The 27,292-nt window shown below is 44.5% G+C and overlaps 1 protein-coding gene across 1 annotated transcript in view; it reads left to right on the forward strand.

The window, feature by feature from the left end:
- The window catches only part of LOC124717239 (cytochrome P450 4C1-like), a 117,665-nt gene that overhangs the window by 29,069 nt on the left and 61,304 nt on the right, over nt 1–27,292 (forward strand). The window contains exons 2-3 of the mRNA XM_047244041.1: nt 23,818–24,019; nt 26,913–27,140. Of these exons, the coding sequence (XP_047099997.1) occupies nt 23,818–24,019; nt 26,913–27,140 (430 nt within the window). The remainder of the gene's footprint in view (nt 1–23,817; nt 24,020–26,912; nt 27,141–27,292) is intronic.

The following is a 27,292-nucleotide window of genomic DNA, read 5'->3' on the forward strand; positions in this document are numbered from 1 at the left end:
GGAATTGAATACAGCTGGAACCATACCGACTTCTGTCCAGGCGAGTAACGTTTCAACCGTCATATGTTTGGAAACTTTCTTTGGAATCCAGTCGTTGTTTCCGATGCACAACTGCAGGTTTACTGTAACCCTTGGACCTCAACATTGACGATGAAACACAGATATTGCATCGCGATTGAATACAGCAGGCCCCATGCTGATTTCGGTGCAGGGAAGCAACGCTTCAAATGGTATATGCCTTGATCCATTACTGAGAGACCAGTAGTAATTTCCGATAGGCAGCTGCTGGTGTACTGTAACCGTTGGACAATCACATTGACGATTAAACACAGAAATTGCATCAGGATTGAATACAACAGGCACCACGCTCATTTCTGTCGAGAGAGTATCGCTTCAGAAAGTCTGTGATTTGATCCATTCCTACGAGTCCAAAAGTAGTTTCTGATGCACAACTACGGAAATACTGTAACGCTTGGATCTTCACATTGACGATGAAACACAGGAATAGCATCGTGATTGAATACAATAGGCGATATGCTGACTGTCCAGGGAAGTATTGATTCAAACTGTCCGATGGAAAGCTGCACATTTCCTGTAATCCGTGGACCTTCACATTGACGATGAAACAAAGAATTGCATCGGGATTTAATACAGCAGGCACCATAATGATTTCTGTCCAGTCGTATAACTTTTCAAACAATATCTGTTGGAACCATTCCTGGGAGTCCAGTAGTTGTTTCCGATGCACAACTGCATGTTTACTGTAACGCTTGGACCTTCATATTCACTATGAAACACAGAAATTGCATCGGGATTGAATCAATAGGCGCCATGCTGATTTCTGTAATCGGGAGTACCGTTTCAAACGGTCTGTGATTTGATGCATTCCCGGGAGTTCAGTAGTTGCTTCCGATGCACACCTGGTGGATTACTGTAACCCTCGTACATTCTCCTTGACGACGAAATACAGAAATTGCATCGGGATTGAGTACAACAGGCACCATGTTCATTTATGTTTAGGGTAGTAACGCTTCAAACGGGCTGTGCTTTGATCCATTCCTGGGTGTCCAGTACAAGTTTGTGATGGACAGCTGCAGATTTACTGTAAACCGTGGGCCTTCACATTGACGATGAAACACAGAAATTGCATTGGGAGTGAATACTAGAGGTGTTATGCTGATTTCTATCCAGGGAGAAACGTTTCAAACGGTTTGTGCTTTGATCCATTCGTGGGAGTCCAGTAGTAGTTTCCGATGTACAGCTGCAGGTTTACTGATAGAATTGGAGCTTCACATTGACGTTGAAACACAGAAATGGCTTCGGGATTGAATACAACAGCCAATATGCATATTTATGTCCAGGGGACTACCGCTTCAAACGGTGTGTGCTTAGAACCATTCCTGCGAGGAAAGTAGTAGTTCACTATGGATAGCTGCAAGTTAACTGTAACACTAGGAATTTAACATTGACGTTGAAACACTGAAATTGCATCGGGATGAATACAACAGGCACTATGCTGATTTCGGTCCAGGGGAGTAACGCCTCAAACAGACAGTGCTTTGATCAATTCCTGGGAGGCCATTAGTAGTATCTGATGGACAGGTGCAGTTTTACAGTAAAACGTGGCCCAACACATTGACGATGAAACACAAAAATTGTGTCTGGATTGAATACTGTTGGAACCATACCGACTTATGTCCAGGCTAGTATCGTTTCAAACGGTATCTGTTCTGAATCATTCCTGGGTATTTAGTAAACGTTTCTGATGCACAACTGCATGTTTACTGTAACCCTTGGTCTTTCACATTGACGATGAAGCACAGAAATTTCATCGTGATTGAATACCACAGGCACCATGCTGATTTCTGTCCAGAGGAGCAACGCTTCAAACGGTCGGTGCTTGGAACAATTCCTGGGAGTCCAATACTAGTTTCCGATGGAAAGTTGCAGATTTACTGTCACAATTTTACCTTCACATTGACGATGAAACACAGATATTGTTTCGGGATTGAATAGAACAGGCACCATGCTGATTTTTTTCCAGTCTGTGATTGGATCCGTTCCTGGGAGTCCAGTAGTAGGTTCTGATATACAGCTGCAGGTATGCTGTAAACTGTGGAACTTCACATTGACGATGAAACACATAAATTGCGTCGGGAGTGAATACAACATGCACCATACCGACTTCTGTCCAGGAGAGTAACATTTCAAACGGTTGTTGTTGTTGTGGTCTTTAGTCCTGAGACTGGTTCCATGCAGCTCTCCATGCTTCTCTATCCTGTACAAGCTTCTTCATCTCCCAGTACCTACTGCAGCCTACATCCTTCTGAATCTGCTTAGTGTATTCATCTCTTGGTATCCCTCTACGATTTTTACCCTCCACGCTGTCTTCCAATACCATATTGGTGATCCCTCGATGTCTCAGAACGTGTCCTACCAACCGATCCCTTCTTCTAGGCAAGTTGTACCACATGCTCCTCTTCTCCCCAATTCTATTCAATACCTCCTCATTAGTTATGTGATCTACGCATCTAATCTCAGCATTGTTCTGTAGCACCACATTTCGAAAGCTTCTATTCTCTTCTTCTGTAAACCATTTATCGACCGCGTTTCACCTCCATACGTGGCTACACTCCGTACAAATACTTTCAGAAACGACTTCCTGACACTTAAATCTATATTCAATGTTAACAAATTTTTCTTCTTCAGAAACGCTTTTCTCGCCATTGCCAGTCTACAGTTTATATCCTCTCTATTTCAACCGTCCTCAATTATTTTGCTACCCAAATAGCTAAACGCCTTTGCTACTTTAAGTGTCTCATTTCCTAATCTAATTACCTCAACATCACCCGACTTAATTCGACTACATTCCATTATCCTCGATTTGCTTTTGTTGATGTTCATCTTATACCCTCCTTTCAAGACACTGTCCATTCCGTTCAACTGCTCTTCCAAGTCCTTTGCTGTCTATGACAGAATTACAATGTCATCGGCGAACCTAAAAGTTTTTATATCTTCTCCATGGATTTTAATACCTACTCCGAACTTTTCTTTTGTTTCCTTTATTGCTTGCTCAATATACAGACTGAATAGCACCGGGGATAGGCTACAACCCTGTCTCACTCCCTTCCCAACCCCTGCTACCCTTTCATACCCCTCGACTCTTATAACTGCCATCTGCTTTCTGTACAAATTGTAAATAGCCTTTCGCTCCCTGTATTTTACCCCTGCCACCTTCAGAATTTGAAAAAGAGTATTCCAATCAACATTGTCAAAAGCTTTCTCTAAGTCTACAAATGCTAGAAACGTAGGTTTGCCTTTTCTTAATCTAGTTTCTAAGATAAGTCGTAGGGTCAATATTGCCTCACGTGTTCCAACATTTCTACGGAATCCAAACTAATGTTCCCCGAGGTCGGCTTCTATCAGTTTTTCCAATCGTCTGTAAAGAATTCGCGTTAGTATTTTGCAGCTGTGACTTATTAAGCTGATAGTTCGGTAATTTTCACATCTGTCAACACCTGATTTCTTCGAGATTTTAATTATTATATTCTTCTTGAATGAGGGTATTTCGCCTGTCTCATACATCTTGCTCACCAGAAGGTAGAGTTTTGTCAGGACCGGCTCTCCCAAGACTGTCAGTAGTTCTAATGGATTGTTGTCTACTCCAGAGGCCTTATTAAGACTCAGGTCTTTCAGTGCTCCGTCAAACTCTTCACGCAGTATCACATCTCCCATTTCATCTTCATCTACATCCTCTTCCATTTCCATAATATTGTCCTCTAGTACATCGCCCATGTATATACTCTCTATATACTCCTTCCACCTTTCTGCTTTCCCTTCTTTGCTTAGAACTGGGTTTCCATCAAAGCTCTTGATATTCATGCAAGTGGTTCTCTTTCCTCCAGAGGTCTCTTTAATTTTCCTGTAGGCAGTATCTATCTTACCCCTAGTGAGGTAAGCCTCTACATCCTTACATTTGTTCTCTAGCCATCCCTGCTCAGCCATTTTGCACTTCCTGTCTATCTTATTTTTGAGACGATTGTATTCCTTTTTGCCTGCTTCATTTGCTGCATTTTTGTATTTTCTCCTTTAGTCAATTAAATTCAATATTTCTTCTGTTAGCCAAGGGTTTGTACTAGCCCTTCTTTTTACCTACTTGATCCTCTGCTGCCTTCACTACTTCATCCATCAGAGCTACCCATTCTTCTTCTACTGTATTTCTTTCCCCCATTCCTGTCAATTGTTCCCTTATGCTCTCCCTGATACTCTGTAGATCCTCTGGGTCTTTCAGTTTATCCAGGTCCCATCTCCTTAAATTCCCACCACTACTACTACAGGCGTGGGCTTCGTGTCTATCTTGGCCACAATAATGCGTTAACTATGCTGTTTGTAGTAGCTTACCCGTACTCCTATTCTTTTATTCATTATTAAACCTACTTCTGCATTACCCCTATTTGATTTTGTATTTATAACCCTGTATTCACCTGACTAAAAGTCTTGTTCCTCCTGCCACCGAACTTCACTAATTCCCACTATATCTAACTTTAACCTATCCATTTCCCTTTTTAAATTGTCTGACCTACCTGCCGATTAAGGGATATGACATTCCACGCTGCGGTCTGTAGAACGCCAGTTTTCTTTCTCCTGATAATGACGTCCTCTTGAGTAGTCCCCGCCCGGAGATCCGAATGGGGGACTATTTTACCTCCGGAATATTTTAATCAAGAGGGCGCCATCATCATTTAATCATACAGTACAGCTGCATGCCCCCGAGAAAAATTTCGGCTGTAGTTTCCCCTTACTTTCAGCCGTCTTCAGTACCAGAACAGCAAGGCCATTTTGGTTAGTGTTACAAGGTCAGGTCACACAATCATCCAGACTGCTGCCCCTGCAACTACTGAAAAAGCTGCTGCCAGTCTTCAGGAACCACACATTTGTCTGCCCTCTCAACACATACCCCTCAGTTGTGGTTGCACCTACGGTACGGCTATCTGAATCGTTGAGGCACCAACGGCCAAGTCCACGGTGGAACGGTATCTGCTTGGAATCTTCCCTGGGAGTCCGGTAGTTGTTTCCTATGCACAACTGCAGGTTAACCCATAGGCCATAACATTGACGATGAAACACAGAAATTGCATCGGGATTGAATAAAACGGGCACCATGCTGATTTTTGTCCAGGGGAGTAACGCTTCAAAAAGTCTGTGCTTGGTACCATTCCGGGGAGTTCAGTGGTAGGTTCTGATATACAAATTCAGGTATACTGTAAACCGTAAAAATTTCACAGTGACGATGAAACACATAAATTGCGTCGGGAGTGATTACTGCTAGCACCGTACCGACTTCTGTCCAGGCGAGTAACATTTCAAACGGTATCTGCCTGTAATTTTTCCTGGGAGTCCAGTAGTGTTTTCCGATGCACAACTGCAGGTTAACCCATGGGCCTTCACTTTGACGATAAAACAGAGACATTGCGTCGGGATTAAATACAGCTGGCACTATGGTGAGTTCTGTCCACGGGAGTAACGCTTCAAGCGGTCTGTGGTTGGAACCATTCCTGGGAGTCCAGTAGTAGTTTCCGATGGACAGCTGCAGATTTACTGTAACCCTTGCGCCTTCATATTGACGATGAAACTCAGAAATTAATCGCGACTGAAAACAACAGGCACCATGCTGCTTTCTGTCCAGGGGGGTAACGCTGCAAACGGTCTGTGCTTGCAACCATTCCTGGGAGTGCAGTAATAGTTACCGATGGACAGCTTCAGGTTTACTGTAACCCTTGGACCTTCTCATTAAAGATGGATCGCAGAAATTGAATCTGGATTGTATACAGGAGGCACCATGCTGACTTCTGTCCACGATAGTAACGCATAAAACGATCTGTGCTTGGAACCATTCCTGGGAGTCCAGTTGTTGTTTCTGATGCACAACTGCGTGTTTAATGTAACTCTTGGACCTTTACATTGACGATGAAACACAGAAATTGCATCGAGATTGAGTACAACAGGCAGCATGCTGAATACTGTCCAGGGGAGTAACGCTTCAAGCGGTATGTACTTTGATCCATTCTTGGGAATCCTGTAGTCGTTTCCGACGGACAGCTGGAGATTTACTGTAACTCGTGGACCTTCACATTGACGATGAAACACAGAAATAGCATGGGGATTGGATACAACAGGCACCATTCAGAAATCTGTTTCGGAAAGTTACGCTTCAAACACTCTGTGCTTTGATCCATTCCTGGGAGTCCAGTAGTGGTTTCAGAATGACAGCTGAACGTTTACCGTAACCCTTCGACATTCACATTGCCGATAACAAGAAGAAATTGCATCGGGATTGAATAGAACACTCGCCAAGCTGATTTCTGTCCAGGAGAGTAAAGCTTTAAACGCTCTGTGCTTGGAACTATTCCTTGGAGTTCAGTTTTAGTTTCCGATGGACAGCTGCAGGGTTACTGTAACCCGTGGACCTTCACATTGACGATGAAACACAGAAACTGAGTCGGGATTGAACACAGCAGGCACCATACCGACTTCTGTCCAGGCGGAATTGAACATGGTGCCTGTTCTTTTCAATACCGATGCAATTTCTGTGTTTCATTGTCAATGTGAAGGTCCAAGGGGTACAGTAAACCTGCAGTGGTGCATCGGAAGATTCCAAGCATAGACAGTTTGAAACGTTACTCGCTTCGACAGAAGTCGATATGGTAACTGCTGTATTCAATCCCGATGCAATTTCTGTGTTTGACCGTCAATTTGAAGGTCCATGGCTTACAGTAACCTGCATCTGTACATCGGAAACTACTATGGTACCCTAGGAATGGATCAAATCACAGATCGTTTGAAGCGTTTCTCCCCTGGAGAGAAATGAGCATGATGAGTATTGTATTCAACCCGGATGAAATTTGTGTGTTTCGTCGTCAATGTGAAAGTCTAATGGTTACAGTAAATCTGCACCTGTCCATCGGAAACTACCACTGGATTCCCAGGATTTGTTCAAAGCACAGACCGTTTGAAGCGTTATTCCTCCGGACAGCAATCAACATGGTGCCTGTTGTTTTCAATCGCGATGCAATTTCTGTGTTACATCTTCAATGTGAAGGTCCAAGGGATACAGTAAACCTGCAGTTGTGCATCGGAAACTACTACTGGACTCCCAGGGTTGATTCCAAGCACAGACCGTTTGATGGGTTACTCGCCTGGACAGAGATCAGCATGGAGCCTATTGTATTCAATCTCCATGTAGTATCCGTGTTTCATCGTCAATGTGAAGGTCCAAGGGTTACAGAAAATCTGCAGTTGTGCATCGGAAACTGAACTGAACTCACAGGAATAGCTCCAAGCACAGAGCGTTTGAAGCTTTAGTCTCCTGGACAGAAATATGAATGGCGAGTGTTCTATTCAATTCCGATGCAATTTCTTTTTTTTTATCGGCAATTTGAATGTCCATGGGTTACGGTATACCTGCAGCTCTCCTTCGGAAACCACTACTGGAGTCCCAGGAATGGATCAAAGCACAGACTCTTGGAAGCGTAACTTTCCGAACAGATATCAGAATGGAGCCTCTTGTATTCAATCCCCATATTATTTCTGTGCGTCATCGTCAATGTGAAGGTCCACGGATTACAGTAAACCTCCAGCTGTCCATCGGAAACGACTAAGGGACTCCCAGGAATGGTTCCAAGCACAGAACGTTTGAAGCGTTGCTTCTCTGGATCCAAATGGGCATGGTGAATGTCGTATTCGATAGGATGAAATTTCTGTGTTTCATCGTCAATGGGAAGACCCACGGGTTGTAGTAACGCTGCAGCTGTCCATCGGAAACGACTACTGGATTCCCAGAAATGGATCAAAGCACAGACCGTTTGAAGCGGCACTCCCCTGGACATAAAAAGAGCAATGTTCCTGTTGTATTCAATTCCGATGCAATATCTGTGTTTCATCGTCAATGTGAAGGTCCACGGGTTACAGTAAATCTCCAGCTGTAAATCGGTAACGACCACTGGGTTCCCAAGAGTGGATTAAAGTACAGACCGTTTGAAGCGTTACTCCCCTGGACATTATTCGGCATGCTGCCTGTTGTACTCAATCTCGATGCAATTTCTGTGTTTCATCGTCAATGTGAATGGCCAAGGGTTACAGTAAACCTGCAGTGGTGCATCGGAAAGCACTACTGGAGTCCCAGGGAAGATTCCCACCATAGACTGCTACTCCCCTCGTCAGAAATCAGCATTGTTCCTGTTTTATTCAATCCCGATGCAATTTCTATGTTTCATCGTCAATGGGAAAGTCCATGGTTTACAGTATACCTGCAGCTGTCCGTCGGAAACTACTTCGGGACCCCAGGAATGGATCAAAGCACTGACCGTTTGAAGCACGACTTCCCTGATCAGAAGTCAGCATGATGCCTGTTGTATTCAACCCCGATTTAATATCTGTGTTTCGTCGTCAGCGTGAAATTCCTAGGGTTACAGTAAACCTGTAGCTGTCGATCGGAAACTAATACTGGACTCCCAGGAATAGTTCCAAGAACATATCGTTTGAAGCGTTACTCCCGTGGACAGATATCAGCACGGTGCCTGTTGTATTCAATCCGGATGCATTTTCTGTGTTTCATTGTCAATGTGAAAGTCCATGGGTTACAGTAAATCGGCAACTATCTATCGGGAACCGCTGCTGGACTCCCAGGAATGGGTTAATTGGCAGACCATTTGAAGCGTTACAGCCCTGGAAAGAAATCAACATGGTGCCTGTTGTATTCCAATCCCGATCCAATTTTGCTGTTTCATCGTAATTGGTAGGTCGAAGGGTTACAGTAAACCGGCAACTGTCCATCGAAAACTACTACTTGACTCCCAGGAAAGATGCCAAGCAGAGAACGTTTGAAACGTTACTCGCCTCGATAGAAGTCGGTATGGTAAGTGCTGTATTCAATCCCGATGATATTTCTATGTTTCATCGTCAGTGTGAAGAACCACGGGCTACAGTATACCTGCAGCAGTTCATCGGAAACTTCTACTGGACTCCCAGGAATTGACCAAAGCACAGACCGTTTGAAGCGTTGCTCCCCTGGACAGAAATTAGAAAGATGCCTGTTGTATTCAAACCCGATGAAATTTCTGTGCTTCGTCGTCAATGTGAAGGGCCAATGGTTATTGTAAATCTGCACCAGCCCATCGGAAACTACTACTGGAATCCCACTGTTTGAAACGTTACTTCCCTGGACAGATATCAGAATGGTTCCTGTTGTATTCAATCCCCATGCTATTTCTGTGTATTATCGTCAATGCGAAGGTCCGCGGATTACAGTAAATCTCCAGCTGTCCATCGCATACGACTACTGGACACCCAGGAATGGATCAGACGCGGACCATTTGAAGCGTTACTACCCCGGACAGAAACCAGCATGTTGCCTGTTTTATTCAATCCCGATGCAATTACTGTGTTTCATCGTCAACGTGAAAGTCCAAAGGGATACAGTAATCTGCAGTGCTGCATCGGAAACTACAACTGGACTCCCGGTGTTGATTCCAAGCATAGACCGTTTGAAACGTTACTCGCCTCGAAAACGGTCTGTGCTTGGAATCTTTCCAGGGGATTCTGTAGTTGTTTCCGATGCACAACTGCAGGTTTACTGTAACCTCTGGACTTTCACATTCACGATGAAAGACAGAAATTGCATCGGGATTAAGTAAAGAAGTTACCATACCGACTTGTGTCCAGGCGAGGAACCTCTCAAACGGTATGTGCTTTGATCGATTTCTGGGTCTCCAGTAGTCGTATCCGATGGACAGCTGGAGATTTACTGTAATCCGCGGACTTTCACACTGACGATGAAACACAGAAAGAGCGTGGGGATTGAATACAACAGGCACCATTTTGATATCTGTCCAGGGAATTAACGCTTCAAACAGTCTGTGCTTTGTTCCATTCCTGGGAGTCCAGTAATGGTTTCCGATGGACAGCTGCATGTTAACTGTAACCTTTGGATTTTCAAATTGACGGTGAAACACAGAAATTGCATCCACATTGAATACAACGTGCATAATGCTGACTTCTGTCTAGTTGAGTAACGCTACAAACAGCCTGTGCTTGGAACCATTCTTGGAATTAAGGTGGTAGTTCCTGATGGACAGGAGCAGATTTACTATAACTGTTGGGCCTTCACATTGACGACGAAGCACAGAATTTTCATCGCGTTTGAATACAACAGACACCATGTTGAATTCTGTCCCGGGGAGTAACGCTTCAAACGGTCTGTGCTTTGATCCATTCCTGGGAGTCCAGTAGAAGTTTACGATGGACTGCTGCAGGTATACTGTAGCCCGTGGTTCTTCACACATACGATGAAACACAGAATTTGCATCGGGACTGAATACAGCAGTCACCATACCGACTTCTGCCGAGGCGAGTAACGTTTCAAACGTTCTCTGCTTGGCATCTTTCCTGGGAGTCCTGTAGTAGTTTCCGACGGACAGCTGCAGGTATACTGTAAACCATGGAAGATGAAACATAGTAATTGCATCGGGATTGAGTAAAACAGGCACCTTGCTGAATTCTGACGAGGGAACTAACGCATATAACGGTCTGTGCTTCGATCCATTCCTGGGAGTCTAGTGGTAGATACCGATCTACAGCTGCAGGTTTACTGTAACCCTTGGACATTCACATTGACGATGAAACACAGAAATCGGATCGGGATCGAATACAACAGTCACCATGCTCATTTGTGTCCAGAGAGGCAACGCTTCAAAAGTTGTTTGCTTGGAACCATTCCTGGGAGTCCAGTAGTCGTTTCCGATGAACAGCGGGACATTTACTGTAACCCTTGGACCTTCGCATTGACGATGAAATACAGAAATTGCATCTTTGTTGAATACAACAAGCACCATGCTGATTTTTCTCCACGGCAGGTACGCTTGGGAGGTATGTGCATGCTTTTGGTGACAGCTGATTTGACTTTTCGTTTTAATATTCTGTGGAGGGGTTCATCGATGAGTGAGTGTAAAAATGTTGGGTTATATGAACATTATTATTATATTAAATCTTTTTGCGAATATTATTCTATTATTTTTTCTATTAGTTTATTGAATGAACGGCTTGGCATATGTACTTGGTCATTCAACAGGATTTTCCCCTCTGCTTTTTTTTCGTATGTGGTAATTTTCTTGCAGGGTTTGGAAGTTTTAATGACACGAAAATAATTAGAATCAACCAAAAAAAAAAAAAAAAAAAAAAAAAAAAAAAAAAAAAAAAAAAAACGCCTCCATCAGACCAGATGTGAAGAAACGCAGATCAGCAAATCGTAAGTAATTACTATTTTCACAAAGAAATCACGAAGCGAACTGTTTAATAATCTAAAACTAACAAAGCTCTATCTTTATAGATGCCACTGTTAATATCTTAGAACAAGAGAAGGCGAAACGTGTATGGGATAAATAGAGTAACTAGCAGCAGGAAAAGGATGTTTTATTTACGAAACAAGAATTTAGTACAAGAACTGGTACAGTACTGTTGAGACAACGTGTAGCGCGCCTTATGATCCACGTGTGCGTGTAGTGTGCAGAACTTGTCCCCACCTGGTCTACACGGCAGTTTCTCGCTGTCGACGTCGGACAACAGTTGTACTGCAGACTGGCACCGACACTAGTTGGGAAATATTTTTACAAAGTGACGTAGGAATGAAGTGCAGTGCTCCATTTGCTTCGAAACATTAAATATTTGTATGCCGTTTCTATGAAATAATGGAAACGAGGAAGGAAGTTAAGGAAACAGTAATAAATTAAAAAATTAACGATTAATTCGTGTCAACTTCGGTAGCTGAGAGGTCAGCGTGATGGAATGCCATGCATAGGGGCCCGGGTTTGATTCCCGGCTGGGTCAGAGATTTTCTGCACTCAGGGATTGGGTGTTGTGTTGTCTTCATCATCATCATCATCATCATCATCATCATCTCATCCACCGGGGTGGCGACAGGAAGGACATGCGGCCACCCCTTAAAATTAACCCTGCCAAATTCGACGGTAACCATGCCGACCATGCGTAAATGCTGGACGAAGGCACAAGAAAAAGAAGAAGAAAAACAACAATTAATTCATATTAAACAATGAAAATTGAAAGTAGGTAATCTGATGTCTGTGTCTGCATAAAATGAATTTATCCGCTTGAAGCCCTTAAAAGCGGACAAATTAACACGAGAAACAGAGTTCTCTAACCTCAGTTTTTACCATTTAGCTGTGATTATTCGTAATGCTACAACAGTGGTATGATAACCCATTAGAACATTATTTTTGAACAGTTTCAAAAATTAGAATCAGTAGGGGAATGCTGGTGAATTTTTTATCGTATTTAACCACTTTTCGAGAAAAGCGTCGAAAGGTAAACGAACTGAGATTTCTTTCACTTCCGTATTTAATTAAATACGTGATTGCGTGCATCTTGAAACTGAGAGAGTCAACATTTTTAATTTTTTTTATTTCTACGTTTGTTACAGAAAATAATAAGAATGAAGACTAAAAACAGATTTTTCAGAAATCGATTATGTTGAACGGTTTTAACATCACATGAATCTGTCGTGAAGAAAAACCGATAGGCCCGGAAACCAGTTGTGGCAGCGGAAGTCGCCATCCCTTGGCTGTTGCCGTCTTGGAAGATGGCAGTCTCTCCAGCATACTCAACATAACGATATACAATGAGGTGAAAAATGTCATGGACTATCTCCTAATAACGTGTAGTCTCCTTTTGCTTGACGTAGTGCACCTACTCGACATGGCATGGACTCCAGAAGTCGTTGGAAGAAATATTGAGCCACGCTGCCTGTACAGCGGTCAATAATTGAAAGTGTTTTGCGGATGCGGGATTTTGTGCACGAACTGCCCCCTCGACTATGTCCCATGATTGTTCGATGGGAATAATGTCACTTACTCCAACTGTCCAGAATGATCTTCGAATCACGGACGATTGTGGCCCAGTGACATGATCCACTATTTCCATAAGAGGTTCATCGTTGTTTGGGTACATGAAGTCCATGAATGTCTACAAATTGTCTCCAAGTAGCCGAATCAGAGGACGCAGTCCATTCCACGTAAACCCAGCTCACATCATTATGGAGCCACCACCGGCTTGCAGAGTGCTTTGTTCAGAACTTGGGTCCACCGCGTCGAGGAGTCTGCACCGCACTTGAACCGTGCGACCAACGGAGATCGGGACTCATAATACCAAGCAACGGTTTTCCAGGCATCTAGGCTCCAGGCGATGTGATCACAAGGCCATGTAGTGCTGTTAGCAAAGGAATTCGTGCCCGTCGTCTGCTACCATTGCCCATTAACACCACATTTCGGCACACTGTCCGAACTCATACGATAGTCGTACGTTCCACATTGATTTCCGCAATCTAATTTTGGACGTCTCTCCAAATCTCGGTGAAGATAACAGGGCTTTATATTCAATAACTTCGGCACACAACAAAATGATAATCACTTCACTGTGTATCTTGTAGTTTTATACTCATCTTACTTGCGAATGGGCTGTAGGGGGGTATAATCTTACCGCACTACAGTCCTTTTGTAAGAAATACTAATTCTACGAAATTTCGCGTTCGCTAACTCAGAAAGACCAATTTAATTGTAGTGTTTCAGAACCCATTTAACTTTTATTGAAACGAGTTTTGTTTATCAGTGTGCTGCTTGGACACCAGAAGGATTCATGCTGTGATATTTACCATGTAACCCAATGGCTACCATCATTAAGTTGCAGTTGCGAATTAATGAAAATTAAATTACTGGAGAATAAGTGAAATTACTCTCATGATCAGTATCAGCAAATAAGTTAGCAATGCGATCAGTAAAAGTTAAGTTAGCGATGAAGCTACTAAATTTCAGATAAATACGCACAGATCTGAAGCTCTCTTTTCCATCTGCACTGAATGGGCTCTCACACGTTCAGTAGTAATAATATTGTCAAACTATCCATATATTGACAGTCTGATTGTTCGCATTGACGTGAGAGTATCGACGGTTTGGCAATATCCTCCGTTCACACGTTGCAGAGCTTCATGAACCAGAATAAAAATTGTAATGGAATGAAGAGTGATTGCAGCAGCAAGAACGAAGATTTGTGTAAAAATCATTTACTCCATGCAGAGGACAGTTATCTTGTAGTAGGCCTATACGTCGATAAAGTATGGCTTTCACAAAATCAAAAACGTATTTTACTAGACTTCAGCGCAAGTAATGGCTGTACCTACGTTTACTTTTGTGCAGTGTGGGGAATGTTCTCGATCTTATTGAGGCGAGCCGTCGTAACTGAAATACTGGCGCCACCAATTCAGCACTCTCGCGCTCGGAGTTTGTCGTAAATAAAATGCGTTCTTACCTGACACGATACAATACTGATGTCTCAGATGTTAGCAAAACTAATTTCATAGTTTGATTAACAACTTTGCCTCTGGAATTTTGCACACGGTCCAACACAACGCAAATTCAGCAGCGACGACTTTTTCGTTACAGAGGCGGAACAGCTTCACATCTCCTACGGTATTTTATTTTTTTATCTCGAGAGCCGCAAATTTTCACGATAAAATATCTATCGCATGCATCTATAACATTTGAGAAAGTTCTTATATCATATTCACTCCAAATATATCGATGGTTCTGTTTTTTTCCGCGGGCTGAAATACTATACAAATGCGCACAGGATAATCTGTTTACCGTATACAAATTCCAGGAATTGACTACTGACAGGCTGCGGAACAAAAAAGGTCTCATCAACTTATATTCGGCAATACATGGTTTCATGTCCATTATAATTATCCGGGCTGTTATGCCGTGGTAGGTTGATGAATTTTGTCTCAATTCCCAACGTTTCGTCTCCGACTGCGGGAGACATCATCAAGGGGGTCCGTAGGTCAATGGAAGGTCCAACACACCCACTGGCTCGCTACTGACTGCCGCTAAATTCCGTGTCCGCGCGCTCCCGCGACGCGGTGTGACGTCACGTGTTTTGAAAACGTCAGTGCAATTGGCCGCTGTCCGTCGCCGTCGATCGCCGTTGCCATCACCCAGTAGTGGACGGGTGGTACACATCTTCTTTAGCACCGGCATCCATATCCTGCTTAATTTCACGCCCTTCTCCTTTCGGTTGAAATTATTTGGGTGTTTAGCGATTTCGATTGCCTCCCTGTAGAGCCTTTCGTAGCATCCGCTTGTGGCCGCTAGTACTTGCGTCTCCTCGAAACGAATATTGTGGTTCCCTGGCTGAAAAGCATGCTCAGCAACAGCTGATCGTTCCGTTTCTCCTCATCTACAATTTCCCTTGTGCTCTTCCAAACGTTTAGAAGCAGTTCTTTTAGTTGTACCCACATAAACATCACCACAGCTGCATGGGATCCTATACACTCCAGCTTTTTCCAAAGGTTTGCGAGCGTCCTTGGCAGGCTTAAGGTATTCCTGTATCTTCCTGGTGGGCTTGTAAATTACGGTAATATTCCGCTTCGTTAAGATCCTCCCTATTCTTTCCGTTACGTTTTTAACAAACGGCAGGAAAACCTTAGATTTTGCAGTAGCCTGTACGTAAGTGTGATTTCTGCGTGGCTGCCTCAACGCACGTTTTATTTCGGCGGACGAATATCCGTTCTTCGTTAGTGCATTGTGGAGATGTTCCATCTCAGCGTCGAGCAACTCAGGTTCACAAATATTTCTAGCTCTGTCCGCTAACGTCTTGATAACACCCCGCTTCTGTTGTGGGTGGTGGTTCGAATCCCGGTGCAAATAACGGTCCGTGTGCGTGGGTTTGCGGTACACTGAGTGGCCCAAACTACCATTTTCGTTTCTAAAAACAAGCACATCGAGGAAATGTAATTTGCCGTCTACCTCCTCCTCCATTGTAAACTGAATTCTCGAGTTTATGCTGTTTAGATGTTCGTGGAACCGGCTTAGTTCCTCCATACCATGTCTCCACAGCACAAACGTGTCATCCACGTATCGGAACCATACATTTGATTTTTTGCTGGCAGTACCTAAGGCCTGTTCTTCGAATTTCTCCATAAAGAAGTTTGCAATTACAGGACTTAGGGGGCTCCCCACAGCCGCGCCATCCGTTTACTCATAAAACTGTTCATTCCACTTGAAGTATGTGATGGTCAAACAACACTTAAACATTTCTAAAATATCGGCAGGAAAAATTCGATCCAGCTGTTCCAATACATCATTAAGTGGAACAATGGTAAACAGCGATACCACATCGAAGCTGACCAATATGTCCTCAGGCTGGACCACTATGCCATTTAATCTGGTGATGAAATGTGTCGAATTCTTATATAAGAGTCCGAACGGCCCACATGTGGCTCCAACAGCGAAGTCAAGAACTTGGCTAACGAGTAGGTGGCGAACCAATGGCACTTAGTATCGGCCTTAACGCCGCATTTTCGCCGAATTTTGGGCAATCCATAAAGCCTCGGTGGTAGCGCAACCGAATTGCAGAGACCTTTCTGTACACTCTCTTCAATGGAGGACTTTTTTATTAACCGCGACACAGTTCTAAGAACGTTATTTGGGTCCTCATTCAGCTTCCAATATGCCTGCGGATCCAATAGATCAGTAATTTTACTCTGATAGTCGGCCACATCCATAACCACCGTTGCGCTTCCTTTGTCAGCTGGGAGAACCAAAATACTATCGTCGTCATTCAGGAGTTTTAAAGCTCTTCTCTCACCCACAGTTATATTACTTTTCGGCGGTTTTGCATTGGCTAATATTCTCACTGTTTCTATACCGATTTCTTCAGCTGTTACAGAATCCACACTGCGAATTCCTGCTTCTACACTGGCTATAATTTCTTCCGTGGGCACAAAACGGGGCCTAACAACAAAATTTCCTCCCTTGGCAAGCACAGATGTCTCATCGTCAGATAACGAACGTTTGGACAAATTGATAACGGTCCGGGAAACGTCTAAATGCCGAACAGTCTGATTAGGTAGCAAATTATCAAACTTCTTCTGTCTACTAGACGTTGTCAACATACGCTTCTCCATGGTATCATGCAGTAGTCTATCAATTTTGTCCCAGTCACTGCTGCACAGTTTATTACTGATCGTAATATGGAGAGACATTAACTTACAGTTTGTGCTTGCCAAGTCCCGTCGGCTCTGCTGAATGCGCTCTAGCAGTAAGGCCTCCTCAGTCCGTTTGAAAATGCGTTGTGCCTTTCCCGAATAGAACAGTCGCTTTATCTTCAGAAACTTCGGTATAACGCCCGCAGTCGGAGACGAAACGTTGGGAATTGAGACAAAATTCATCAACCGACCACGGCATAACAGCCCGGATAATTATAATGGACATGATATTTCCGGCCGTGAAAGTCAACATTTTAGCATCAGACGCCTCTACGGGGCGGAGATGTCAAGAGAAGTGCGACGCCTGGAAGGCCTCCAGAAGAAGAGAGTGCAGCTTTTGTGTTCCCTCACATTCCTGTCTCGTTGCAGAGCCGTCGGCGTTATACCGAAGTTTCTGAAGATAAAGCGACTGTTCTATTCGGGAAAGGCACAACGCATTTTCAAACGGATTGGATCCGCAAACATATAGGAAGCTGAATAAGGACCCCACTAACAACGTTCTCAGAACTGTGTCGCGGTTAATAAAAAAGTCCTCCATTGAAGAGAGTGTACAGAAAGGTCTCTGCAATTCGGTTGCGCCACCACCGAGGCTTTATGGATTGCCCAAAATTCGGCGAAAATGCGGCGTTAAGGCCGATACTAAGTGCCATTGGTTCGCCACCTACTCGTTAGCCAAGTTCTTGACTTCGCTGTTGAAGCCACATGTGGGCCGTTCGGACTCTTATATAAGAATTCGACACATTTCATCACCAGATTAAATGGCATAGTGGTCCAGCCTGAGGACATATTGGAACAGATGGATCGAATTTTTCCTGCCGATATTTTAGAACTGTTTAAGTGTTGTTTGACGACCACATACTTCAAGTGGAATGAACAGTTTTATGAGCAAACGGATGGCGCGGCTATGGGAAGCCCCCTAAGTCCCGTAATTGCAAACTTCTTTATGGAGAAATTCGAAGAACAGGCCTTAGGTACTGCCAGCAAAAAATCAAATGTCTGGTTCCGATACGTGGATGACACGTTTGTGCTGTGGAGACATGGTAGGGAGGAACTAAGCCGGTTCCACGAACATCTAAACAGCATAAACTCGAGAATTCAGTTTACAATGGAGGAGGAGGTAGACGGCAAATTACATTTCCTCGATGTGCTTGCTTTTAGAAACGAAAATGGTCGTTTGGGCCACTCAGTATACCGCAAACCCACGCACACGGACCGTTATTTGCACCGGGATTCGAACCACCACCCACAACAGAAGCGGGGTGTTATCAAGACGTTAGCGGACAGAACTAGAAATATTTGTGAACCTGAGTTGCTCGACGCTGAGATGGAACATCTCCACAATGCACTAACGAAGAACGGATATTCGTCCGCCGAAATAAAACGTGCGTTGAGGCAGCCACGCAGAAATCATACTGACGTACAGGCTACTGCAAAATCTAAGGTTTTCCTGCCGTTTGTTAAAAACGTAACGGAAAGAATAGGGAGGATCTTGACGAAGCGGAATATTACCGTAATTTACAAGCCCACCAGGAAGATACAGGAATACCTTAAGCCTGCCAAGGATGCTCGCAAACCTTTGGAAAAAGCTGGAGTGTATAGGATCCCATGCAGCTGTGGTGATGTTTATGTGGGTACAACTAAAAGAACTGTTTCTAAACGTTTGGAAGAGCACAAGGGAAATTGTAGAAGAGGAGAAACGGAACGATCAGCTGTTGCTGAGCATGCTTTTCAGCCAGGGAACCACAATATTCGTTTCGAGGAGACGCAAGTACTAGCGGCCACAAGCGGATGCTACGAAAGGCTCTACAGGGAGGCAATCGAAATCGCTAAACACCCAAATAATTTCAACCGAAAGGAGAAGGGCGTGAAATTAAACGGTATATGGATGCCGGTGCTAAAAAAGATGTGTACCACCTGTCCACTACTGGGTGATGGCAACGGCGATCGACGGCGACGGACAGCGGCCAATTGCACTGACGTTTTCAAAACACGTGACGTCACACGGAATTTAGCGGCAGTCAGTAGCGAGCCAGTGGGTGTGTTGGACCTTCCATTGACCTACGGACCCCCTTGATGATGTCTCCCGCAGTCGGAGACGAAACGTTGGGAATTGAGACAAAATTCATCAACCGACCACGGCATAACAGCCCGGATAATTATAATGGACAAGATATGTCCGGCCGTGAAAATCTACATTTTAGTATAACACATGGTTTCCATGCCAGAGGCCACCCATTCAGTCACACTTTGTTACAGAGACTGCAATCTAATACCGGTGTACCATGCAGCCACAGTTACAGTATGCATGGGTTCCTCTTATAGGGTGGTACTGTTCCTGATACGTCATGCCCTAACGGCCACTCTTGCCGTAGTAAATGGTAATGCTGTATCCGATTCGCTTCTCTTGCTGACTGACCTTGTAGTGGATGCAATACAGCGTTGCTCACAATTGCTAATTATTCGGCTCGAGAGCGTGCCTACATGGTGTTTACTTACGGAAAGGCAAATGGCAATGTGCCGCAGGCAGCAATCTTGTATCAGTAGACCTATCTCCGCCGACAACAACCACAGCATTCAATGTTTGCAACAGTGTTTCACCGTTTTTCTGAGACAGGAACGTTGCAGGAACCAGGAAATCATGAAGGACGTAACCAAAATATTCAGACACCGGACCTGGAGGAAAATGTGATTAACATTGTGCAAGGCGACTATCGGTTAAGTACCAGGAGGTAGGCCTGCCAGTACAGGGTAAGCCATACGATCGTCTGGAACATCGTCCATGACAAATCTTACTAGCCTAGTCACTTACAGCGTGTGCAGGTCTTACAAGCGATATACTTTCTACATCAAAAGCAATTTTGTCACTTCACCACGCAACCACGATTTTGAGATTTGTGTCATCCATCCCATTCACAGATGAGGCAATCTTTACATGGAATCGCATCTACAGCTTTATTAACGGTCATCTTTGGAGTAGTATGCAGAACCCAAAGGTATGGTGACTGTGAATCATCAGCATCGGTGCAGCTGGAATATGTGGGCTGGGATAATTGGAGACAATATTTTGGGACCAGTCTTCCTACCACTTCAGCTAACAGGCCGGAACTATCGGCGTTTCTTGAAGGTGACTTTGCATTCTCTGCTGGAAGTTGTGTCATTCATGATTCGAAGGGCTATGTGGCTGCTACATAATGATGCTCCAGCCCACTTTGCTATTAACGACCGGACGCCTCTAAATCGTGTCTATCCTGGTTGATGGATCGGACGTTGTTGTCCAGTCGCATAGGCTGCTCAGTCACCGGATCTCAATGTAGTAACCAAAACCAACTGCGGGAACGCCTTGGGCTACGGATCGGAGCCGCCAGGTGGGGAAGCCGCCGGCGGTGGAGCACGCAACACCGGGTGAACACAGGACGAGTCGGACGACAGACCAACGACAACTGACAACAACCGACCACGACCGGCTATGACCGACACAACAAGGAAGAGACAAACAACGGAGGCTTGTGGAAACCACAACACCAAACACCAACAGTAAATCCACTCAGAACCAGAGCCAGGCAAATGTCAACAACGAGCAACTACCAGAACGCAGTACCGCCGAGATAGAAACGAAATCCAGAGCGAGTACCAGACTGACTGGACTAGGGTAGAGCGGGTCCCTATATACTAAACCGGAGGGAGCGGCTATTGGCCGCTGTCTGCACGTGGCTTAGCGGTGGCGCCCTCGCTGCGCGGAATAGCCGCCGCGGAGGCGGAGCCCTCTATGGGCTGACCACGTCCATTTCTTCCGGCGCGTGTTCGACCCGCGGCGGAAGGTACTAAACTCAATTCATGCGATGTCTGGTTATGGGTTCATCTCAAAAGTATCGTATATGCAGAACCCAATTCAGATTTGGAGATGGTGGAATGGCGTATTCAAGCTGACTTTGACACTGTTCGGTTTCAACCTGGCCAATGTCACTGTTTGAAACAGGACATGATACAGTGCTTATATGTATTCGTTGAGGCACATTGAAACCATTTGCAACATATACTGTAACTGTAGCTGCATCATACCAAAACCCAGGCAATCATTGTAGGCAAAACCACCCCTTCCTTCCGCCTCCTTGATTTCTATCTCACCATCTATGGCCGTCCTATCGCCCTCACTCCCACCCTTAAGTACCTTGACGTCACCCTCGACCGTCGCCTCTCCTGGACTCCCCATCTCCGGACAATCCAAGCCAAGGCACGCTCCCGACTCCGTCTCCTCAAGCTCCTCTCCGGCCGTACGTGGGGTCTGGACCCCTCCACCATCCTCCACACCTATAAATCCCTCATCCACCCTATCCTTTGTTACGCTCATCCGGCTTGGATCTCCGCCCCCCCTACCTTTTATAAATCCCTCCAAATCCTTGAACGCCATGCTCTCCGCCTCACCTATCGCATCCGTCTCCCCTCCCCCACGCGGATCCTGTACGATCTCCTCCCCTTCCCCCACCTCCTCCTTTTCCTTGAAAGGGTACGGATCCTGTACACCTCACGCAAACTCGATCCTCCTCACCCGCTAGTCTCCCCCATCCTCTCCCACCCCACCTGCTGCCGCGCCTGCATTCCCACGTCCCACCCGGTCTCCATCTCTCCACTCTCCTTACCCTCTCCCAAGGTGGCTTCCCCTCCCTGATAATGTCCTCCTCCCCTCCATCTACCCCTCCTACCAACTTTGATCCTCCCCCCCACTTCCTGTGTCCTTTCCTTTCGGCACCCTCCCTCCCTACCCTTCCCTTCTCTTTCCTTTTCCCCCATCTCCTCCCTCCTCCCCTCTTCCCCCAGGCTTCCCGTCCCCCTTCCTCCCTTCCCCCTATCTCCCCTGCCCTCTCCCACCCCCCATCCTCCTTTCTTGGCAGGTCCCCGCACTTGTACACGGTTAGTGAACATTCGCGCCGGAGATCTACGCCTCGTGTTTTGTTTGTGCCGTCGTTTTGTGCTTAAGTGGTTCCTGTGTGACAATATTCGTCTCTGTCCAAGTGTCTGAACAAATATTATCTTGGACTGTACGCCCATGGACGGCTCCATGTATTTTAAAAAGTGGTTATCTCCGTTTCTATGTCCACCATGTTTTTTCTCTCGATGTCTTCATTTATCTCTTGTGTGTTTCTCTGAGGCCAAAGAGCGGCGTAGCATGCAGCTGCTGGCCTACCTGTACCCAGGTTTGAAAATAACAATAAAGAAAAAAAAACTGCATCATATAGTGCATATATAGAGTGTTTTATTGTAGATGCTACAGTGCTGTAGTTGAAGAGTGCACAACGATAATTGCCCTGGCCTTTGCGTCTCCTTTGAGATAGAATTAACTTATTACTAAGTTGGCTGCAATTTCCGTCATACACTAATGTTGGATAACCATGCTTTCCAAACCGCGCAATATCTGGAGATAACTGTATGACACATATAACTCCGCCACACTAATTTTCACTCGAATATGCACAGATTCAGTACTAAAAAAATATTACCATCGGCAGTCATGACACAGCTACATCCACACGCTACGCTATCCTGCCTGCAACTGTCACCCTTTGGTTTTCTCAGCGAGAAGAAGACAGCTGATGTAACTTGTCTCATTTAGCATCCACGCACGCAACTACAGCCAACGGTGCATGGCGACTCAAATCAGAACTATTCCTATGCATCTTCATATAGCGTGTCAAAAATCTTACATGACCAATAACAAATGGCAATATCTTGCATTATTGTCAAAATAATCCACATGGATATTTAACGCCACATGCTCCATTGCCAGAAAATTTCCAGGAGAGATATTTTATTTGTGCGTTTGCAGTACTAGAAAGAAAGAAATGCTGTTTTTATATTTCCTGATATGTGTGCATCTTTGAGATGACCTTGGCCATGTTTCTCCGAAAACTAACGAACTGACAGGGCTGTGATTAGCAACGCACTGTTTGCGTTATTGACGTATTAGTTACGGTGATACAATGGATGCTGATTATGAGCAAAGAATGAACATTAAGTTATACTTTAAGCTCGGGAAAACCCCTAGTGAAACGTGAACAATGATTCAGCAAGCATATGCACGCGTGGCACGTTCAAGAAGTCATGATTTCGAGTGGCACAAAAGGTTTAGTGAAGGCAAAGATTCACTACAAGACGATTCCAGAGCTGTTCGCCCGTGTACAGCACATACCGATGAAGACGTGGAAAGTGCAAGGCAGTTCTTGTAAGAACACTATCAAGTACCTGTGTGTGCGACTTCAGAAGAACTTAATTTGAATCGCGAAGATTTAGGAAACGGAAATTTAAAGCAAAGCTCGCCCCTTACACACCAACAGACAATATCCATATAGATGTAGATGTAGATGTAGCTTGTTTGGTAGCACTTGCTCATTCCCAACCTCCATTACTGCTAATGAACGTTTGTGGTCAAAGACACATGAATTATTTATTGAGATCTCCAAGAACAGAGGCATTCCGTCCTTGACTCGGTGCCAAGTTGTTTAGGAACTTTTATTACAGAATTTGAAGAAGTTATATCATAATGAATTCTTAGTGCATTGTACACATCTTATACAGTCCTGTAGATCTCCTCACTGGTGTATTGTCATGTTCCTGAACTGCTGTGTCACACTCGTTGTAGTTGTTATATATGTACAGCTATTTTGTCTGCCATATCAACAAATGAACATGTGAGTGCGCTTGATGTCCTGTGGCAGGCTTTATGTGGGCCCAATGTTGGTGGTATTGGTGGCGCACCCAGACGATGTGCAGCACATCCTGCTGACGTCAAAGCTGGTAGACCGTGGTGCCATCTGCACCAATGCCATGCGGATGTTCGGCGGCGACGGGTTAGTCACCATCGATGCCAGCCGGTGGAAGGTGCACCGGAAACTCATAAACCCGACGTTCCACTCTGAGGTAAGTTAACCAGCCTAGGTAAGCAGCTGGAAGACCTAATGGGTTCACAGGAAGCCCACAGGCAGCTCGGTGGTGAACCAGTCTAACTTGCGTTGTTGGAGCTAGTAATCTTCCGTTATTTGTAAGGATTTGCAAGGATAGGCAAAATACACAAGACAGAAATGAAAACAATCGGAGCTCGTGAAGAAATTTTTATTCACACCCTACAGAGATTGAAGATTGTTTAAGATCAAAATCTCAAGATCATATTTCAGAGGACTGATACCCTTCAACTATACTGTTATTGTCATATTCATTATATTATAAGCATAACACGTAAGCTAGGAATCCAAAATAAACAAGTTAAATTTCTTACTACAAAAACATAGTCACTCTGGTCGAGATGAAAAATACTAGGTTGGGACTTAAGTTCGTAAGAGTTTTTGTTTTTAATTTTGGTATTCCAATTGCTATGAGTTTATTTGTCGATTGTCATTTTTTATCTGTAGTTCACTGCCGCTTTTTGAGTTTACATGTGATCATTTTGTCTTTTGGAGGTAATGAGTGGATGAACAGAGGATTAGGAACATTTCCGACTTATTATTTTTGTTTAATTTCAGTAGATGGGGGGACAGCTAGGGAGGAACCCAGAAATATTTTCAGGGTGTATGGGGAAAAATACCATTGGACAGACGACGACAAGATAATGGTTTTCTCGTTTTAAGTCATATCGTTTTGACTTTAGTGACTCTCCACGTTTAGGAAGATCTTTGGGGCTTTATAAAGTTCGTTTAAACGCATTAATCCACATCAGTGTATGCGAGAAGTGGAAAAAGTCATGAACTTTGATATCAGTCCGCCATCGTGCCATATTTGCATGCAATGGCGAAGGTTCAGAAACTGAGTATGTGATTACTGCTTGCTCTTAGGCAGCATCACAAAAATGAGCAATTGACCATTTGTGCATTTTTGCTTGCATGTCGTCAATTGGCTTGTGAACAACAGCGAGCGTTCCTGTCATTTATTGGTACTGGGGGTAATGCTAAAATAAAGAAAAGACATGAATGGCTGAGCCCAAACAAAGTAGAAACTCCCCATACAAAAATCTGCATGCATCCACCAAAAAAAAAAAAAAAAAAAATGTTGTTGTGCACCTGGTGGAACAGCAAGTGTGTGGTGTACCACGAATTGCTTTGGCGGTGTGTAACCATCACTGCTGGCATTTACTGTCTACAACTGAGGCGTCTTACAGACGTAATCCAAGAACGACAGCCAAGAAGACTGCGTGAAGTGATGGTACTCCATAACAACGTCTGCCCGCATCCTTCTAGACAGACAGAAAAACACTGTGCAGGAGCTGGGCAGGGAAGTCACTCCTTACTCATCCTATTCACCTGATGTTGCGCTCTGGGATTTTTCGTTCTTTACCAAACATGCTTCAAGGACTTTTCAGGATGAAAATGCGCTTCGAACATGGCTTGACATGTTCTTCACCTCAAAACCAAGTGCTTTCCACAGTCGCGGAATAGAAAAGTTACCCCAACGTTTGTAGGCTGTTGTAAGTAACATAGGAAAATACATTATTGGTGACTCTGTTATGCATATCTGTGGTGCAAAAGTGTGATACAAGCAGGCACCCATGCCACAGAGATGCACTCGTGTTTGCACAGCCAACTGAGCGTGCTTGAAAAATTGTGGTCTTTCGAGTTTCGGGATGATCCTTTGCTAGAATTGGCACATAAGTTCGACGTGCTTCTAAGGTTGTGCAGCGATGTTGGTGTCAGTTGTCATGTGATCGTAATCGCACTGCAGATGATGTTCTTGACATCCATGTAGCACAGACGTCCACCATGGTCATTGTACTGTAAGAACAGTAGTAACACATTGTACAGCTACCACAGAACAGATAAGAGGGCTTGGGGGCTAAACGACGGTAATATGAACCATGTCAAATCGGTTATTGGCAGTGAGACCACAGGCACACACACCTCCAGCATCTCTTCCTCTCACGCGATAGCACGGAAGTGCACGGCTTGACTGGTGGCGTCAGAGAATCGCATTCGAGATGGAATGACGCGCCGTGGTCTTCAGCAATGAAAACAGATTGTGTCTGCATGCAAATGATGGTCGCTTGCGCCACGATGTACACCTGGTGAGCGCTGTCTCTGAGAATGCATTCGTCCAAGACACACTGGTCCCACTGCCGGCCTTATGGTCTGGGATGTGATAAGCTACAACCTTTCACTTTTGATGGTGAATCGCTATAGGATGCTAACAAGCGCTCGGTGTGTGCATAATATTGTTACTAATGGTCTTTTGCTATTTTTGCAATACAAAGGTGATGCGTTGTCCCAGCAGGATAGTCCTTCCCCACATACTGCCCATGAACTGCAATGTGCTCTGTAAAATGTGCAGAAACTTCTCTGGAGAGCAATATCCTTGGACTTTTCTCGAATGAGACATGTGTGGGATATGATGGGACAAGAGGTGACTTGCGTGATGGGTCAGCTAACAACTGTTTCACAGCTAAGTGAGCAGGCCGAGCAAGCGTAACGTATCTCAGTACAGAACTGGCCATCTGTCCTGTCGGCTGGATGCCGGAGTCAGTGTCTGCATCGGGGCCCATGACAGCTACACCACATATTAATATGGTGGGTGTTTCAGTATGTCGTACCTCAGAACTCCTTGTGCTATTTATCTTTAATTGTAATCATTTCATATACTGCATATGCACTCTTGTAACAATAAATCTTGAGTGAAATGGAAACCTATAAAAGACTGTAATAATCTATTTTTTCTGAAAGTGTATATTAGAAACTACAAAGGACGCAAGGTAGAACACTGTGGTACACAATTCCTATTTCCATGCAGTTTGCAGTGCATGCTATGGGATAGACAACTGCTGGTGTTACAGATTCTGAAGGGATTTCTGGAGGCTTTCCACGATGGTGGTCTCTTCGTGTGCGAGCGGCTCGCCAGGACCAGAGGTGCAGCTACTGAGGTTCACCCTCCAATGTTGCTGGCAACCATCCGCAACTTCATCAGCACTATCATCGGCGTGAACCCTGACCTTCTCATGCCAGACGCCTTAGCAGAGGAGGAGCTCTCTGCTACAATGAGCTATGCTGTGAGCATTGTGCAGGTAAGATGGATTGAAATATTGAGGTTACCGACTAGCATTCCAAGAACGGATCTGTCTGCTGTCGAAGCTCTTTATGTACCTCTTGAACCACCTTGTGATTTGTATCGTAGGAAATACAGTACATTGTATCGCATGGAGTGTGTTAATCGGAC

This window comes from Schistocerca piceifrons, chromosome 9 (assembly GCF_021461385.2).
Source record: "Schistocerca piceifrons isolate TAMUIC-IGC-003096 chromosome 9, iqSchPice1.1, whole genome shotgun sequence".
NCBI classification, from domain to species: Eukaryota; Metazoa; Arthropoda; class Insecta; order Orthoptera; family Acrididae; genus Schistocerca; species Schistocerca piceifrons.